The sequence below is a fragment of the Seriola dumerili genome, unplaced genomic scaffold (assembly GCF_002260705.1).
Source record: "Seriola dumerili isolate Sdu_G_001 unplaced genomic scaffold, Sdu_1.0 BDQW01000113.1, whole genome shotgun sequence".
Taxonomy (NCBI): domain Eukaryota; kingdom Metazoa; phylum Chordata; class Actinopteri; order Carangiformes; family Carangidae; genus Seriola; species Seriola dumerili.
The window spans coordinates 2022129-2040370 of record NW_019174368.1 but is presented as its reverse complement, the minus strand read 5'-3'; the positions used below and the strand labels follow the sequence as shown (position 1 = coordinate 2040370).

General features: G+C 39.8%; 2 protein-coding genes across 2 annotated transcripts; both read right to left on the bottom strand.

Moving 5' to 3' along the window:
• Window positions 1-4227: 4227 nt before the first annotated feature.
• On the bottom strand, window positions 4228-11423 carry LOC111223690 (mucolipin-1-like). The gene is made up of 13 exons (XM_022747927.1): window positions 11157-11423; window positions 9972-10222; window positions 9677-9838; window positions 8492-8648; window positions 7817-7892; window positions 7601-7697; window positions 7288-7387; window positions 7039-7145; window positions 5996-6145; window positions 5740-5841; window positions 5444-5566; window positions 4872-5078; window positions 4228-4417 (listed from the first exon to the last, which is right to left on the bottom strand). The coding sequence occupies exons 1-13, from the start codon at window positions 11197-11199 to the stop codon at window positions 4286-4288; spliced, it is 1707 nt and encodes a 568-aa protein (XP_022603648.1). The 5' UTR covers window positions 11200-11423; the 3' UTR covers window positions 4228-4285.
• A 2459-nt stretch (window positions 11424-13882) lies between these two features.
• LOC111223704 (trafficking protein particle complex subunit 5-like) lies at window positions 13883-17117 on the bottom strand. The gene is made up of 3 exons (XM_022747943.1): window positions 17049-17117; window positions 15650-15922; window positions 13883-15570 (listed from the first exon to the last, which is right to left on the bottom strand). The coding sequence occupies exons 2-3, from the start codon at window positions 15917-15919 to the stop codon at window positions 15274-15276; spliced, it is 567 nt and encodes a 188-aa protein (XP_022603664.1). The 5' UTR covers window positions 15920-15922; window positions 17049-17117; the 3' UTR covers window positions 13883-15273.
• Between the last annotated feature and the right edge of the window lie 1125 nt (window positions 17118-18242).

The window sequence follows — 18242 nt, the reverse complement described above, 5'->3', positions numbered from 1 at the left end:
CAAAAGGGCTGGCACTCAGTCAAGCCCTTCAACCTGGCCTCCAGTCAGGGATCTTCTACCTTTGACAAACTCTTAGGCAACACATTCGTTATTTATCAGGCAGCACATAGTGGCATGCTCTTGTTGTGTTTTGTGTATTCCAGCATGTACAGTCAGATTGTAAACAGGTCTGAATCTCACGCTAGCCAGCCAAGCCACACAAGAAAGCAGCTGGCACTGAGAGACACACCCATCGCATCAGACACAGTCGCCATCTTTTTGTGGAGATATTCACAAATCAAACCCCTCTTAACACAAGTGGCTTCAAAATGCATGAGAGGTATCACCATGCGTAACACTTCACACTCTATTAACATGAATATCATTGTCTCACAAAATGGTTGTGTGTGTGTGAATGAATACCAGGCAGATGCAGGTTAGCACACGCCGGTGCGGCTGCTGCTCCGTTTACACAGCATGGACTCCCTAAAGAGTGCAACATGCCAGCACAGCATATTATTAACATGCAGGTTGCTTCAGTGACCGGCAACATGTGAAGAAAGATGCACAGATAATGCAGTGGAACCTCATTAATGGACCACTGTTATATGTCATGTATGTTCTTCTGCAGTATGCGGGCCAGACACAGTATATATATAAATATATATATATAAAACTAACCACAGATTAATAACCTTGTAACCTGTGTCCTCGGGATTCAGATTCCTTCTGATTTTCACTCTAGTCATTTAATCAAGGATTAGTAGTGAGTCGCCCCGTTAATGCAGTTAACGAGCTAGAAACCAGCTGCAAGGCCATGCCAGTGTGTTTTCTCTATGGGACGGTTTAATCAGCTTTGCCTTGAAACCTGATGATGTCCAGAGCAGAACGGCCAGTTCCTGTCAGTCTGATTCTAAGTGCTTCATCTCAGCCCTGGTAGCCTCCTTGGGTAAATAATGGATGCTGGTACTAAGGATATTGGACAACTATACCACTCCACCGCACTAAGAGGACTGAGTGTGCGCATATCTGCCTTGATCTTGTCTGTCCCCTATGCTCTCTCATTTTCATCCAATTGCATCTTCTTGTAAAGTGCATTTTCTTTGGCTGGCGCAGCCCGACTCTGCCTCCACTTACCTTATGTTGAGAAGTGAGGTAGTCTGTGATAATGGCAGACTTCAAGGTTGAGTACTTTAATTATACAGCGTCTCAGCATTATTTATCTTTAATGAAGGCAGCAAACCCCTCTCTTTCTTAATGTTTCAGCCCCCCCCCCCTTCAGTGTGCCTGTGTTTTAGCTTCCTCTCATTTCATTATTGCTTCTGGACTGAATTGATTTCCTGTGATTGGTTTGCTGGTGGCTCCAGACAGAGCCTGCTCTCTCCCTCTAGTGGTGTCACACTACCACAACATATGAGGGTCTCATCAGCTTCATGAGATCCAAGCTTTGTATTACATTCATCCATTTTCTTAACCGTCCTATCACATCACACCCAAGTTCATGAAAAATGTATGCAGTGGGTAACTGCTACATCTCCTATGTTTTCAGCCTTTCTGTTAACATGGTACAGAGCCCCCAAAGTGTCCAAAAATAAATGAATAAAAATAGTAAATAATCAAAGGAATAAAATGTATAAAACATTTATTATCTAATTGTTTAAAATACATATATAATTTTAGGTATTATGTTTTGGTATTTAATATTGAACATTTTTTGGCTCCATACTGCATTTTAAAATGTCAAATGTTAATCTTCACCCTTGTGTTAAATGTCTCTAAACCACTCGACTGAACCACTGGTTAGTGGCTCATGAAGAAACTGTTTTTTTCTGGCTATTTTGGCAACAGGTTGATAAATGAACTTATTTGAACACTAATTTTTAAACATACCAGTGGAAATAGAAACTAAAGTGAATAATACTTGGACATGTTATTGATAGTATTATAGATAGTAGAAGAATTTGATCAATTGACCACTAAAACTGTGGAACAGAAAATAAATGAAAAGAAAAACCTTGATCTTGACAGTTTCAGTGTTTCCAGTTTATTTTGCTGATGTGTACTTTCATTCAGAAGGCAGCATCTTCACAGAAAAGATTCACTACAAATGAGGGTAAAAACCTGTACAACTTCCTCCAATACAGTAACAGATAAACTCCTTTTAGCTATTGAGGTAAAATAATTAAGACAGCATACAGAATATAAGTAAACAGAGCTAGTGAGCAATAATACTGTTCCCACTAAATCAAAATTGCATTGAAGAACCTTCCCAGAAGTGTCAGGAGAACATTAACCGATGCATAACATGCACAGTGCTTTGCTCCATGCTCCATTGTGCTATATGGCTCCCATGTGACACATTTAAATCAAACGAAGCTGTACATCAGTGCAAATAAGTAAGTGCGTAAATAAACCCTCTTTAAAAGAAAACACATGCTCCACCTGTTGTGTTTGTAAACAATATCAATTAATTTAAGTAAACATGTCAGAAAGCAATTGAACAACAAAAAAAAAAAGAAAATACAAAAGCATCAAACATTCATGTAGCATCTGAAATCCTTTTGTTCCCTTTTATCCTGATGCAAATTTTTCTACAGTGAATGTCTCTCTTCTATTGAACAATGCCCTTCATTTGACCTTACACAGCATCGCTGGAATGACACTACCACTTCAGTAAGTTTCCATAGTAACAGGGATATCTTTAAAAAGCGTTGATGAAGAACTGCTGGTTTGTAGAGATGCCCTTAAGTCATTCACAAATAAAATGAATGAGTTATTAACCTCATACACATGGCTTCAGTGTCAGAGCAATGACAGCGTCCAAGTCTGACACTTAAAACTGAGCTGAGTGAGGAATTTGACTTCTGACATCGTACCTTTCCATAAAACCTATTATACCTTTTTTTTCTGGGATAAAAACAGCATGAATAATTCACAAGTAAAAACCAAACTGCAGTGGCTAGTTAAGGCTAGCTGGCTAAACAGCCTTAGCTAAAGCTAATTACCCACATTTTTTTTTATAACCTATAAATAAGACAGTAGCTAAATCTAAAATCATAATGGAGAAAAAAAGTTACACCAGATGAATTAGTCCTGCTAAATTCTTACTAGCCTAGCTTAGCAACCATCCACTGTAGTGAAAAGACGTGACTCTAGTGGGATTCACAACATTTTGAGTGCAGTATTAAAATGCGTTCAGGTTTTATGTAAAGTCTATAACAACTACGATTAATAATCAGCATAAAAATACATAATATTAAGGTTTTACAACCTGTCTGAAAGCTGAAAACCTTCAAACCCTTTTATCTCAACATTAGTTTCTGTAGTTAATGCAGATCTAGCACAATGTGTCAATCCTAAAATTTTCTACTACGGCAGACTTTTCTTCAAACGTCACTTGACACTGTTTGAATCCTGATTTTCTCGTTAGAATATTATTTTGCATGCTTGAATGGAGCACTTTAAACCAAATGGTGAAAATGCTCTGTCTTGCAGGGCATTAGCGTGCAGTCACCTGGCTCTTTACAGCAGAAACGGCTCATACATATTGATGACTAACTGGTTGCCTGCAGGGCTTGTCCTTCCTTGTGCAGCCATCATCTCCTTCCAGTCACAGGAGGACTTGAACAAAGGGGATAAGGGGTGAAAAATGAGAAAGGGAATGGACGAACCAGCCTTGACTGACAATGCTGCCGAAGCTAATGCACACTTACAGCACTTTATGATGGCTCTTTTTACCAGCTCGCCCGGCTGTCTCTTGTGTCTATTCTACCTCTGCTATGAAGATCCAGATGACAACTATATATATATATTAACATAATCAAGAGCCACAAAAATAATGTTTCCCTGTACATGATGCATTCAGTGTTACTTGGTGGACCCTGTGTCCAGTCTACAGCAATGAACGTGTTTACTGGCATAATGTGTCTACTCATCAAAGCCATAACAAACTGACATTTCAAAAAGAGACAATAAATTATTCATACGGTACAAAAGCTGAAGCAGGTAATTGGGCTTGTGACAGTGAAGTGCGTTCTACCGTTCCAGCACAAATTTAAATGCAAAATTCAAACACGGACACAGAGGACACTGTAGTCCAAGGTCAGTCGGTTCACTCTCAAGGCATTTACAGTCCCTGCTGGGTGTCTGGAAAAAAGGAGTGAAATTGCAGTCAGCTATCACTGGAGTGGAAATTTGGTGCTTTAAAAGAGAGAAAAAAAAAAAGTCTTCCATCCACACATACACTGCCTACTCCCTCTGTGCATCCCCGCCCTCCTCCTCCTCCTCCTCCTCCTCCTCTTCCTCATCAGTCACAGCAGCAGAGGAACGAGCACGACGGCCCCTCAGGCCCACGGAACTTGCCAGAGGTGGGCGTGTCCGTGCACTCTGCAATGAACGCGTGCAGGTCAGTGACGCGCACCTGCTCCTGTGTCTGGGCCTGTGGGACGACAAACATCAAGCTCAACATTTTCTCAACGTTAACCTCATCGCTGCTTCACGTGTCGTCACATGTTTCAAAACACAGAAAGGCACAGCACTGCTTTGAGCTAAATGCTAATGACAATGCTAACGTACTGATGTTTTAGCAGGTGTTATGTTTGACTTGTTCACCATCTTAGTTTAGCTAAATAGCACAAAACACAAAGTACAACTACAGGCTGATGGGAATGTCACTAGTTACTTGGTATAAATTAAATATTAAACATATTGATATTTTGATCTATGGCAGGTGAAAAGTCATTATTATTCATTGTCTGGGAACCGTGAATGTCCGTAGAAAATTTCATGATAATCCATTTATTGGCTGAGATATTTCAGTCTGGACCAAATTGGTGGAGCAAGTGACCGACCGACTAAACAAAAACAGCACGAAACCAAACCACAGGCTGTACCATAATGGTGTCGTAGGCTCCGGTGATGAGCGCGATGAAGAGGGACAGCACCATGTAGATGAAGAGGGAGATGAAGGTGTAAAGGTAGACCTGGCTGAAGATCCACACCAGCGTGCCGCTTTGCTCCATCTCAGCGAACGTCACAAACATGTCGTCCCCGTTGATCAGAGAAAACAGACACTCCGACACCATGGACAGGGAGCGGAACTGTATACACAAGGGGTCAGTGTTAAAAAGTTCATTTATATATTCAAAACACGTTGTTGTAGTGGTGTATTTTATACATTTTGCTATAGGTTAGGTTTTATTAGCTGGTATTTGTGAGGTTGCTTGATTTCCCTCCTTTAACCAGAACACATTACACATACATAATATTGCAAACCATAAATAGTGAACCAAAGTAATGTTGTCGTGATTCATATTTAATTGTCAATTTTCTCCTCTCATTATACATAGCTACAAAGATGATATGCTAGAGGGCAGTTTATGATAATCAGGCTGACATATACTTCTGCTCTGAATGATGCCGCCTCATTTCTGTATTGAGACATTGCTGAGTGTGTGTTCACTACCTTGGCATGATAGGGCCCCAGTACGATCCATCCGCAGAAGCAATATCCCATATAAATGGCGGCCGCACAGCAGCAGAAGCGGATCACATTAGGAAAAGCAGCTCTTAGAGTCACAATCAAGATCTGTGGGAAAACGAGAGCGGGAGGGAAAAACCAAAATATATTTACACTTCAAAGAAAGAGCAGCGAGGCAGACACGCGAGATAAAGAGGGGAAAAAAAGATCTCCTGGTAACATTACTGTGTGTGTGTGTGTGTGTGTGTGTGTGCGTATCTGTGCATGTGTCTTTCACGTACATTGTATTTCTGGAAGAAGCTGAGGTAGCGAATGACTCCCACCCACACCAGCAGAGTGGAGGTTCCCAGCAGGATACCGCACACATCATAGGATGAGAAATTCTGCATCACAACAGTCATCATTAATTTCCAGAAACTGCACCTCCGAAAAAAAACCCCATAGTTTTCACTTCAGGCTGAGATTGTTATTTTTTCTGCGACAGCTTCTTCTAGACAGTGAGCAGTCTTCACAATAACGTGTTATTAGCCGTCTTACCTTGGACTCTATCCCAATTTTGATGAAGCTGCCGACGATGGTGAACACGTCGCTGACAATGAGCAGAATGTACCAGCCGTTGATGAACTCCAATCTGTCTCCCCAGCTCACACTGCGGCCAAGTCTGTGTTTGAAAAACTGCACGTACTCCTGGGAAGAGAGATGATCCATGCAATGAGAAGCTGTCAGTAACAACAATATAGAAAGCAGCAGTCTTTATTTCTTGTGCGTGTGTATGATGCTACTCTTTGTTCAGGCAGTTTGTGTGAAAATGGTCATTTTCAAATTTCTATTGTTTCTTCAACAGTGTTGTGGAGTTTTTCTGAACACCAGCTGCAGCATGAAGCGATGTTTTTATGACGAGGTTCCCACACCGGGACACGTACGCCTGTCAAAGGTTTCACACCGCTCCGCTGATCTACAGGTGGTGGTAACATGCCAAGCAACAAGCAATGTGCCAGCAAGATGCAGAGAAGAAGAAAACTGCCTGCTTTAAACATGGATGTAATCACTTATGCACGGTCTGATTGAATGTGTGTATCAATCAAACTATATTTGTACAGCACTTACAGCAGAGAAAATAGAATAAAATACAATTTAGAGCATAATTACAATAAAATAAGTGAATAAATTAAAGTGACTAATGACTAAAAACCATATTTAATGAAAAGCCAGGTACGTTTTGAGTTTACGTTTTTAAGTTTCAACCCTTTGGGCTGCTCTCAGGTCCTCTGGGAGACTGTTCCATCGGCTTTGACCATAAAAGCATAAAAGCTGAAAGCTGCCTCGCCGAAGGTTTTAGTCCTGCACTTTGTAACAACCAACAGACTTGTGCCAGAGGACCTGAGGGGCGGTACTGATTGATGCTGGTGCAAGACCATGAAGTGCTTTAAAAACTGGTAACTAATGTAGGGACTTTAAGGTGAAATGTTTTCTCTCTTTCTGGTCCTGGTCCTGTGTCCCCATTTGAAGCAATTTCTTTTTATGAAAACAGTGTTGAATAAAGTATTCATCCTGTATAAATGTTTGTTCTGCTCTCTTACGTGTTGCAGGAGGATGCCTCTGAGGATGGAGCGGCCACACAGGAGCAGGGACAACAGACAGACGACCGCCACCAGCACATCGAAGAACTCTCGTGCATAGCTCTCCGCTGCCGGAGGAGGAGAGAAACAAGAGGGATCAAAGGCAGTTGAGAAAACGACACATAATAGAGTTGATATCAGGAGGCAGATGAGTGAATATCTCCACACCATCATGTGTCCACTGCAGCTCGTCCACCACCAGCTACTCACCGTGTCCAGACACGTTGGGGTCTTTACACTCCTTTATGGAGGCCTGGTTATGTAGACTGATCTTAACTTTGCCGCTGTGAGCCCTGTTGTCCATGACGATCTGAGAGCACAAACAAGAACCAGGGTGAATACACAACCTCTGGGTGTGGACATTTTTTTTCACGACTGCATTAGTTTATCTGAACTCTTGTCTCAATGTTTCGCTCATTTTAAGATACAACTTGGAAAAAACTGCAAATGTAGAGTTGAATGAGGAGAGATTTCTATCTGCCCTGCACTGTCAAGCAAAGAAATAACAGGAGAGAGAGATCACCGTGATAGCGAAGGTGTAGCAGTCAGGGATTTCATTGTTTATAATGGTCTGAATGTTGATGGCCTTCAGCTTGAAGTCGATTGTTACATTTATCAACCTGGAGATACACAGAGAGAACTGAATGTGCAAAGTTAAAACTGGAAAAGAAAAGAAAAACCTTTTTCTTTTTTGTTTAAGTATCTAATGTTAAAAAAAAACTACAGAATAACAACTTACTTGTAAAACTTGAGAGTGAAATTCTTGTAGTCAATGTTTCCAGGACTGTAATTCAGTGGACTCAGCCAGATGCAATCTGGACAAAAAAGAAAAAGAAAAAAATCTGAAAATAGCATTAGAGGAACTAGAAAAAAAAAAAAAAAAATCACACGAGGAAGGCATTTTTTTAAAAAACTATACCAATCGTCTTTTTCCACATCACATGAAGCCTAAACTAAACCTCTAAACTTCCTCAAAGCATTTAAATGCATAATCGTCTCCGTGGAGATTAACATTGATTTTTGAATGTCTTACTCTATTTATTACCACAAGATTTATTATGCACTGCCAATAGCCATATCTGCAGGATCAGCAGGTGTATGCAAATAACCCCTTTCCCAAGGCAGCCACATACTGAGTTTATGGAAAAAAAAAACCTTTAATGTCTAATTTTTTTTGTGATAGGAACTATTTAAAGCCTTTAAAAGTAGGGCAGAGTTGCGGGGCACCTCTCCACATATCAGGAGCAGCGACACAATGACTCACTGACACAGTCATTTCCTCTAGGGAATATAAAATACGAGCGTTGGATAAAACCAAGGCTGTTGCTTTTACTGTCGAATACGCAGTGACAGATTTACTGAACACCAACTGAATGTGAGGAGAGGGAGTCTGAAACATGAAAGGCCGTCCTACCGGTGACAACATGGGGATCGATGTCAAAGGTGTCATTGACGGGGTCTATGGTGCCCCTCCTGTAGTACCTCTGGCAGAGGGACAGCGCAGTTCCGTTTTCGCCGACTCCCAACACGTATGCGTATCTCCCCAGTGAGATCTGAGGCAGAGCCATGTACTGGACGGGAAAAGAGAAGTGAAGAAGTAAAACTGAACTGGAAGCATATTAACAAAAAAACAGCAGCATGTAATGGTGCTTATCTCAGGTATCTTATCTTCTTTTAAAGGTTAAAAAAAACCTTTAAAGCTTCAACCATACTTCATTCAGATTCTGTGTCCATCCCAATAGAGTTTTTTTTTTTTTAATACAGTGCTCTCAACATTGCAGTGCGTCTTTGAAGAATTGCGAAACTGTCTCTCTGCAGCAGTGGTTCCCAATACGTCAGGTCAAAACTTTCATTTGTCCAATACTTTGCTTGATGACCAAAATCCAACAAAAAGTATCATATTCTATACTGGTGTTCCCATCAGGCTCAGCTGTGCTTTGTATTTAATGCTAATTAGCAAAAGTCTGCATGCTAACATGGCAAACAGCATGGTAGCACTGCCATTCAGAGCATGTTAGCATTTCACTCACACCACCAATGTGCAGCCTCATGGAGAAGCTAGCATTGCCACAGACTCTTTGTTTTCATTCATATTGCTGCTACTTTGAGTGAAAGAAACTGACACTTTATTTATGAAGCACTTCAGTGCAGACAGTCGTGTAAAGGAGGTGTGTTCTGTGCTGTCTGCTTTTCTTAAATTGTGCTTTATTGGCTATTGTGGCAGTAAATATACTAAGCTCAACCTTGCACTAATGTATTATCTTATTTGAATGTTTAGTTTCTTCCTGAACACAAACACAAGGATATATATGTATATTTTCAAACAAATCCAATTTTCTTATTTTTTCATATTAGCTAAGCTACTCCACATTCTTTTCTACACATTCCCTGACGTATTTATGCGCTGCTGGAAATCACTGATCAACAGACCTGACTTAACAGGGACTATTTCTTCATTAAAAATAATTATAGTGTAAACTGTTCTGAGAAATAAGAGACATTATTTAAACCTGAGTAAATATAATCTATTTAAAAACAATTTGCATGGCTAGATGCTGCTGGAGATAAAAGAGAAAATACAACTTTAGCATTAGGCTACCTGCTCTATGGCAAAGTGGATGCGGTTGTACAGCTCCGTCTGCGTGTGGACTGCCTGAGGAACGCTGTCCTGATAACCCTTCAGGAAAAGGTGTTTGAACGCTGCTGTGTTTTCCTCTTTAAATGTCACCACCATCTGGTTGCTCAGTCCAAACAGCACCAGCTGAGAGTCAACGTCAAAACACAACAATCAGGTAAAAGCAGGAGAGAAGATACAACAGTCAGAATAAAGCACTTCAACAGCATAACATGAATATGAATTTATATGTCAGACTAAAGCATAAAGCTGTACCCACCTGCACAGTCACAATGATGATTTTGAGCAGCTGCAGGCCCAGTTTGAAAGGCTTGCGGCCCTTGGCGTAGTACTTGTCACAAGGGCTCATGAAGAAGTACTTGAGTTTCCTCCTCAGGGCCCCCTCCTCCTCCTCTTCCTCCTGCTTCTGGTGGAGCTCAGAGCCCACCACACCAGTGGAACGGGAGCTCCCACCCCCAAGAAGGTCGTGGGACCCATAGCTGGCCAAAGAGGAGAGCAGCTTGTCCTTCTCTGGGAAACACAAAGATGTTGGATAGAGGATGAGCCTTAAACATCGGCATTGGTAAAATGTTAAAAGGGCTATCATGTGATTTAATTTGGCACTTGCATAAAGTTGGAGGACATAAAGACACATTAAAAAACTATAGTTCTTGTTATAGATGTTTAATCTCTGGTTTAGGTCACGCTCCAAAAACAACCCATCCAAGGTTTCCCACATTACAGCAGGGTAGCATCTTTAATTAAATTTATTCAACTAAAAAATGAGGAACATTTGTTGGTTTCAATTTTATTTTCTCTTCCTTGTCTTATGTTTGAGGTTGGGACAGTTAGCCTGACAAAATGAGACATCTGAAGACCTCATCTTGGGCTCTGGGAAACTGTGATAAATATTTGTAATTGTTTAAATATGTTTTATAGACCAAACTGTTAATGAGGTAAATAATCTGTTTTCTACAGACATGCTTTCTTCTTTCAAACCCCACACCTCCAGCTTCTAACACAAACTATTATTTTTTTTAATTTTCTTCCAGGTTTTCAATCAAATCTGAGATCACCCTGATGACATCATCAGGCTGGTATTAAACATCATGTGGAGTGCACCTTTACGCTTTGACTCACCTTTGCAATAAATTGTGTCAAATGGGGACATTAATAAAAAATAAAATGAGATCTAACAGGCGGGGCTCTTTGACGATGATGTAAACATTTCCTTTGTTGATTCATAAGACCAATAATACAGATCACATCGAAGCGTAAGACCCTACCCCATAGAAAATAATAGATGGACCGGATACTATATATATATATATATATATAGTATCTGGAACAATAATGGAGCACAGAGAGAGAGAGAGAGGGAAAGAGAGAGAGAGAGAGAGAGAGAGAGAGAAAGAGAGAGAGAGAGAGAGAGAGAGAGAGAAACAGAAATGGTGTACCAACAAACCTGTGGCGCTGTCCTGGATGCAAGTGTAACTTGAAGAGGCCATGGTGACGCTTGGGCGATCACAGAGGAAAGATGGAGGAAGCCGTTACCGGCACAAACACCGAGCAGCGGGTGAAATCATGTCATTAAAGCGTGTCCGGATTTCATCTCAATAAAAGGGGTTGCTCGGTGTCGCAGTGTATGGATGACACCTAGGTAAACAGAGCACAGCTTCCTGATAACCACGTGACTGCATCATGTGACTGATGTCATGTCTGTACTGCTGCTGCTGCTGCTGGGTAACCAAACAAAACAATTGCACGGGTCCGTGAGTCATTCATTAGCCGATGCTGCCTAAACGCTGTTAACGTTTAGCGTGTGTTATTGTCCCACTGAAATGAAGACGTGCAATTCAATGCAGCGAACCAAAGCGTCAGTTTGTTCTTTTATCCAACTTGTACCATGACAATTGAACAAGGAAGTGGAAAGCCGGAAACAGAAACAGCTCGTCTTCAAAATAAGGGTTGCGCGTTTTGAACAAACGTGCCGGCTGCAGCGATCCATTTAAGGAGAGCTAAGCTAAATAAATAAACAAACTGTGTAAAAAAAAATTAACACAATTAATAGCTGTTATCGGTGTTTAACTGCTAGTCCACAACTGATCGAGAATACATTTTCAATGAATACTGGATTATAGATTAATTATAGTCTTGCAATTCATGTATGTAGCTATTCATCAATTTATTAATTTAATTAAGGTTACTTAATCTGTTACTTCGGGCATTTAAAAAAAAATGTTTACTTAAATAATAATGTATACTGTTGGAAGTGGGGTCACATGACTGCTGGACCGAAGAGCAGCAGGAGAACAGGTGTGCTAACTGGGCAGCTCACACAGGTGCCTTGAATGTTCTTTGTTCTGTGTCCTGAGCTCATTCTCTGTTTGCCCTTCAGCTCAGCTGCTTCCCTCTATCATTTCACCTTTGTTCCTGAGTGTGTTGAGTTAGTTCATTTTATTGTATTTTCTCAAGTCATGTTTATTTTGTTGTTAAGTAGTAGGCTACATCTAATCACCTTGGTTTGTTCTCACATATATATTTAAAGTGAGAATGTATTGATGTACTTGTTGTTTGTTCATAGTTGTTGTTTGTTCCAGATAATATGATAGAATTTGACCCGTATGTGCACTTTTATTTGTAGAAATATTACCACTCACACCTAACTGACTGCAAGCAAAAAATGAAATACTTTGAAATAGAACCTGTTGACTGCTTCTCCTGATTTGCTCATTTCATCAAGTCAAGTCCAGTGTCATCCTAGAAAAATTACATTTTCATCTTTGAGTTTACATGATCATTTGAATAAAATCCCCAACAGGCTTCTATAATGAGTTTTTAATATGTATAATTTTAGCCTGTTATTTTTCTGCACCAGATGCTTTGAGGATGGAGCACTATGTCATAATCATGGATTGTGCATTTAAAGGAGAATCCAACCCTTTTCATTCAATTCATTTAGTGCCAAATCATAACATTATACCTACTTTATTATAGAGAGAAACCCAACAGTTCCCACAAAGAGTAAGCAACTGTATTTCTATGAATGTTCTGATTATTATTTATTATTATTTTAAACTTCATACACAGCTGTTGTTGGACTTTTACCTTCACTTCCAGTACAGTTCATGGCTTTTAGCTGCAGCTTATGAATTTTGAACGTTCCTTTACGGATTTCGTGTCACTTGCAGCTGGACTTCTTGTTTGCTGGTTCACTCTTTCCTTTCCTGTGTCCCCGGGACAAAGCGGCAAAACTACTCACAGCACCGGATTTCTTGGGCCCAGTCTCGGCCGAGTCATATGAATAACAGCATTTGAAAAGTAAACTGTTGAACAATCGATTTGGAGAACATGGATGTAGGCCGATTATCAGACATATTAGGTTGAAATAATACAACCATAGTAGGGAACAAACAAAAACAACTGTAAAAGACGGTTGAGCAGGAGGCGGAGGAGAAGAAACCGAGCAGAGGGGAGCGCTGCACAGTTATACACTGCCCTAATGCGGTGATTGGACAGTTTTGGCGCCATTTCGGATTTAAATACGGACGACGGAAAAAAAAAACATGGCGTCAGTGACTCACTCATGACTCAGTGTGCAGTCTGCGGCCAGTAAATAAAGTACTCGGATCTCCTCCTCTTCATCATGCCGGTCTCCAGGAACCCTCGTCCTCTTACATCTTGTTTGCAGAAGAACTCAACTACCCGGTACCGGAGGTAGGTCCGACAGCGTCAGAGTTTTAGAGTTTACTCTATCAGATATCCTGTTTGATTGGGAAGATGGCTGACTTGTATGGTGAAGGCATAGGTTAAAACAATGAATTGGATTGAATCGAACTGAAACACTGATTGTTTGGGAAGAGCGTTACTCAGCACAAAGTTGTGACGCTGAATAAATTGAACTGAACATTTGTTGTTGCTGGTCCGTTCAGGCAGTTCGTTTGTTAGGCCCTTTTCAGGCTGTGCGTCACGAAAGCGGAAGTAGTCAAACGCCGTGGGTATTTACATCTGGTTATATTTGTTATGATTATGACTCAGACACACATAATTTCACTTTTATACTTTTGATAAGTTTTATTTAAGATTTACAGACAAATAAACAATTGATAATGAGAACAAGAAGCACACTACCAGCAGTGCTAAAGCCTTGTATAATGACGTCATGAGGCCCCTCATTGTCCTCAGAAACTTTTTTTTTTTTTTTTTTTTTTTAAGAATAGTTTGACATTTTGGGAAATGTGCTTACCTGTTCTTTTGCCAACATTTACAATGAGAAGATTGTTACCACTTTTTAATCTGTGTATGACATTGTATGGATAGGTATATGTATATGTAGCTACAGCCAGCAGCTAGTTAGCTTAGCACAAAGAGTGAAAACAGGGGGATACAACTAGCCTAGCCCATAACCCCTAGTACAACCATGTGTTGTTTTTACATAAGGAGATATAACATTTTACTTAGTGAGCTTTAGAGGGGCTGAATTTTGTGGACCCCATTTACAAACTTTGTGCTAAGCTAACTGGCTGCATCTTCTTTTTAACCATACAGACAAGATATAGATATCCATCTTCTCATCTGATACTTTCCACAGTTTGGAAAATACAAATAAGCATAATCCCTAAAATGACAAACTATTCTATTTATTTTTTTGACTGTATAGAAACAGATGTAAGATACAAAAACCCCATAGCTGGAATCAAACTGGACATATTGCAGTTACATGGTAATGAACCTTAACCACTTGGTCACCAGGATGTTTTATCTGTAGAATGTAAACTCCCCTATGTACATTTACATGTATGCAAACATACACAATTACAGTAATGATACAAATATAAATTTAAAACAAACAAACAAACAAACAGTGAGGACATGACCTCAGTGTCTTCAAGTAGCTATGGCCCTGACTGAATCTATTTTAAGGAGATTTAACTGGGATGAGATAAAGAAAAAAAAAATTAGTCTGGACATCTATCTGTAAAATAAATAAGTAAAGAGATTGTTACAGTACTTTTTGTTAACATAGACACCAGGGAAAATAATTAGCCACCATTCAGTGTTTTTTTTTTTTTTTTTTTTTTTTTTTGTTACTCAGTTTCATGGCTACCCTTTCAGGCATTTGCTGCAACTAACAATTACTTTCATTTTCAAGTAATATGTTTTCTTTTTTGATTAATTGATTCATTGTTTAGTCTCTAATATTACAAAACAATGTGATCAATTTATTATTCAACATATTTATCTTTTCTGAATGATCTGTGATGTAAAAATGTGACATGAAGCTACAAATTTTAAGTGATCTACGGCAAACAAGTTTGTGTCCCTTCATGAGGTACAACACAAGTGAGATGATCCACAAAACCCTGGGGATTGAACCAGTTAGCTGCACCTTTTCAGCTCTAGATGTGGCTCAGTACGTTGTAGTTATCCATTCATCCATTCATGAAGTTGCTATCTCATCAGTTACCACAAGGAAATTCAGTCAGTCACCCACACTTCAGGAACAAACACAAGCCTGGACCTGGATGATTTACCATCATCCTGTATTGATTAACATAACCAGCCACTCTCCCCAGTCTTATTTATCTGCCATCCAAAGCCTTGTCCCTGGCAATGACCGACTCATTAAACTTTATCATGAGTGTAGTGCCTTTGTGCCAGTGGGCAGTGACCTTGGCAGGGAAGCCACTGTGTGTGAGGATGGCTTCCACGATGCCAGCAGTAAAGGCAGCACAGTTCAAGCTGCTGTTCTCTTTGGGAACAGAGATGTACGCGTTGATAAGCGGCTCCTTTTCTATGATGTAATAAGTCTTGTCGTCATCGTTGGCCTGCTCCAGCTTGTCAGCCTCCTTCCCAAATAAAGACTTCCACACGTTAACCTAAAAGGAAAGAAAACAGAGTCTAAAGTACAAAGTTATTGTACCCTATAAATAACATCAGTATTTGACATTTGCCTACTTTGATGAAGAGCAGCATGTTCAGGACTTTGGTCTCCCTCTTCCCGTTCTTCTCTCTCAGCACCAGCACATCCAGCATGCTGGCTCCTACGCTCTGGCCCATGTCGGCCAGGCGTGTCTGCAGCTCTGACACAGAGTACACACGGCTCTGACAGTACTGGACCATCTCTGAGAACAGCAGGGCAAAGGCACTCACGCTGACCTCAGTCTTGGGTCGGGTCAGGGACCGCTCCAAGATGCTGGATTTCCCTCGAGTGAACCTCGTGTCCATTTTCTGTCGAAGAGTGATGACAGTCGCAGGTTATTATCCAATGACACACGAGGAGGTGAAAAAACACACACACAAACACAAACACTGTTTTTTTTTTTTTTTTTTTTTTTTTTTTAAAGAGGAAAGTGGGAAATTGAACATAAATATTGACTGTAAAATTACAAATTGGTAAAGGAGACATTGAGGCATGCAAACTAGTTAGCAAGATAGCACTCATAATAGTTAAGTATAAGTAATGGGTAAATTATTCAACAGTTTAAAATAATTAGCCAAAAGTAATGGACACAGGATTGAAATAATTACCTAAAATTTCACTACAAACAGGTGAAACACTTATCTGAAAGTTAGATAAATATTTTTAATTACTTTGCTAAAAGTAACAGTTATAATTCTTAGTTAAAAGTAATGCAGTGTTGGGGGTTTAACCTTGCCACATTACCCATAATGTAAATAAACCAGTAGGTGGGGACGGAAGCACATGTGACTCACATCCATCATGTTGCTTCATACAGAAATCACGACCTTCTGGGTTTATTTTATCACAGATCACAGAACATTTTTTTTATTTTTAGAAAAGCTGCTTAGCTCCGTAACTCAAATGTGCTATAATGGAAACACATTAGAGGCACAAACGGGGGCTAATTGCCTACCATTAATAATGCGAGTCATTACCAATAATGACATAAAATGACATTAGGGTACAATAATGCCACTTCCACACCACGGCCTCCAAGGTGAGGTCTCCTCCATCACAGATTAAGGACAAATTTGTAGCTACTTCTTATCGACAGACTCCGCTTGGCCAGATCTCCCTATATCCAAACCACGCAGTACAAATACAAATTACACATTTCTGATAGCTTTTATCAACACACGGGATTGGCTGTTATAACCGCAGTGTTTACAATACTGCCCAGTTTGAGCCGTTCAACCCCGAGAAACAGCTGCTGACCACTGGCTGTTAGCTAGCTAGCCACAGATGCTAGCTGATACTTCCTGTCAAGCAGCGAGCCCTGCCAGGAGCGGAGACATGAATACTACACGATATAAAATCACAAATACAAAGTAGACAATATGTGATATCAGTTATCATCATTTCTATAAGTGAGGTCTTTATACATAAACGAACCTTGGTTACAAGTAGATCAGATTATGTTCAGTTTTCCTTCTTCTTCTTCTTCTTCTTCTTCAACTTCCGCCTCTGTTGTTTGATCACTACACAATTCAAACTGTATACCGCCACCTACTGTACCGGGGAGGTAGTTACAATAGACAATAGACTTGAATACAGAAAACCTGAAAAATTTTGCTTTTCTCATATGATTTGTCTATTATCACAAGCTCCATTCTTGGCTCATACATATAATTACTTACAGTAGTCTACTGTACCTACATTTTATTTTTATTCATTTATATTGTTGTTTACTAGACAAGGACAGTGTCCATAGGTCATCAGAAAAATATTAATCCTACAGCATCATTTCAAAGTATCATGTCAAAAGGTCACCGTAAACTAGATTGTCTTATACAATTAATATACACAGAATAATAGCCTACATATGCATAGTACAGTACATGGATTGAATATGAACAGCATTTTTATTTTGAGTTTCTGTTGTGCAAATGAAAAATACAAGTTAAACTTCCCACACTGACAGTAAACTTGGGAGCAACACATATTTTGGATTCGACTGATGTGCTGAATGACTGACTTTTTTTCCCCCGTCTGTCTTGTCTTCTTTACACGCCATTTCTCTTTTTGAATAGATCTAATCTAGAACACGCTTTGCTAACATCATAGCACCGTTTCTTTGTTTGTATATGAATCAGACCTGTTGTAAACACAGTGACTTGTCTGGGCAGGAAAAGCAAAGGTGAAACCTGTAACATGGCTCAGTTCCAGCAATCTGTTATTATTGTAATTAGTTATACTTGTATTTGATGAGGAAAAAAAACAAACATCTGCCGTGAAAAAAGGTTTCTTTGAGTTTAGTTTCAATCTGCAATTTTCCTCTCAGTCATCTGCACGCCAGCCTCAAAAACTGCAGAGATTTTGATTTTTGTATGTTCCTGTTTTAGTTTTGTGAGCGTGACCTTCTCTCTCTCCTTCTTCCTTATAGAAATCCATATTACAATAATGCCAGATTTACAACTTTAACTTTAACCTTAATTTGCATCTAAGATGTTCTGCAATGTACTTTCCAGCGCACCCATAGACTACATCCACTTCCTGTTCTTGTCTTCATGTGACTGCTGTAACCACCGGTCTGTGAGTTATAACCTCAACAGTTTGTGAACACATAACTGCAGTGGATCTTTCACC